Source organism: Austrofundulus limnaeus, unplaced genomic scaffold (genome assembly GCF_001266775.1).
Source record: "Austrofundulus limnaeus strain Quisiro unplaced genomic scaffold, Austrofundulus_limnaeus-1.0 Scaffold346, whole genome shotgun sequence".
Lineage (NCBI taxonomy): Eukaryota > Metazoa > Chordata > Actinopteri > Cyprinodontiformes > Rivulidae > Austrofundulus > Austrofundulus limnaeus.
Genome location: NW_013952748.1, coordinates 231,959 through 233,618, shown reverse-complemented (window position 1 = coordinate 233,618; position 1,660 = coordinate 231,959). Strand labels below are relative to the sequence as shown.

The following is a 1,660-nucleotide window of genomic DNA, read 5'->3' as shown; positions in this document are numbered from 1 at the left end:
CAACTTTAACAGCTGACTTTTGCTGAAAGAACAAAAGTGAAAAATCTGTAGAAAAATAACTAAATCAAAAAAGTTGCATTGTTATAAAATAGCTAAAGCAGCTGAAATTAGTAGAAAAAGAGCTAAAAATCAGAAATTAGAAGAAAAAAGCAGAAAGCACGTTTGCTGCATTTAGCAATAAAAAGCTGAAACTAAAAAGTGAATTTAGCTGAAAAAAGCTAGAATTAGTTGAAAATAGCTAAGAAGTTGCTAAATTAACAGGAGTAGCTAAAATGAGCAGAAAAAAGATGATAAAGCAGGGAAAAAACTTATCGCAAAAAAAGAAGCAAAACAAGCTTAATTCAGCTCAAACAAGTTAAAAAAGCAAAACCAAAGACAAAGTTAAAAGTTCAGTAAAGATTTATAAAGGCTTTAATGTGTTTAAAGTTGAGAATGAATCAATGAGAAGAAAATGGCCTAAAAATTACCTCCAAAAGTATAAATTACTGAAATATCAGAAGCCATATCAGGAATGTCCTGAAGGAGCTGAACGTTTTGATACATTAATTGCTTAAACAGCACAGAAATTGAGGAACAAGATACAGAAGAAAAAAGATATGGAAGAAAAGTGGATCATCTCACTTGTGTGAATGTCTGACAGGCATTCATATAAATACATAAACATATACAGTAGAAGAGTTTATGGTAACATAACAAGAAAAAGACAAGAATGTCAAAAATAAGAGCAGTTAAATAAAGAGATTAAAACCTTTTCACATTATTTGTTGTCATAATTAGGGGAAGGATTGTCAGGAGGAACCGGTCTCTGAGTCTTTCTCCTCACCTCTCTCACAGCTTGGGAGGTCACCACTCCAGGTGAGGTCCCACTGACACATGAGCAGCTCAGAGCCCACTACCTGGAAACCTGGGTAACACTGGTAGGTCACCACGGTGCCCTGGACCAGGTCAGGGTGAGAGGAACTCTTCCAGCCGTTAGAAATCTCAGGGAGCTCAGGGCAGGTGTCGTTACGAGCCACTTCTGCAGGAACAAAGGGAGAGGTCAGGATTCAGACAGAATCAGAAGACGACAAAAAAAAATAATAATAAAAACATCTGAGAGGTCTTCAAACATGAGCAGCTGATAAAATAAAGTGGAAAAACACTGTCAGGTCTGAGGAGTCTCAGTTCACTGGACTCCAGTGGGTTTCCATCCAGAAGCTCTGGGATGTGTTGGACTAACAAGATAAATCTGTGTGATTCTATCATGTCCACATGGACCAAAGTCTCTGCGGAAGGCTACCAACCTTTCTGTTTGTCACGAAGAATTAGGACCGTTTTACAGAGTCCCCACCTTGTACCATGAAAGGATACCTGATGAAGTGCTTTTGAAAATGGCAGTGGTGGGCAGCAGTAATCCATTGACAGTGGTGGGCAGCGGTAATCCATAAATTAGCTCCGCAACTTCTAAAGCGCTTATGAAAATATTTAGGTCCGAAACTTCAAAAACACTTATGCCATAGAAAAACAAGCGAAAGCTGATTTTAAAGCACAAGTTCAATTTGACACTTASTAGCTGGCAATAATTCATGTCCAATGTATATACAACACAACACTGTCAACTAACGGTGTATGAACTCTTTTACAGCTTAATTCTACAACCACTGATTGCTGGGGATGTGAT

The 1,660-nt window shown here is 37.9% G+C and overlaps 1 protein-coding gene across 1 annotated transcript in view; it reads right to left on the bottom strand.

The window, feature by feature from the left end:
* Positions 1-1,660, bottom strand: part of LOC106527878 (seizure protein 6 homolog) — a gene marked incomplete at its 5' end in the record, with an annotated part of 33,946 nt that overhangs the window by 11,198 nt on the left and 21,088 nt on the right. The window contains 1 exon segment of the mRNA XM_014022890.1: positions 824-1,018. Within this exon segment, the coding sequence (XP_013878344.1) occupies positions 824-1,018 (195 nt within the window).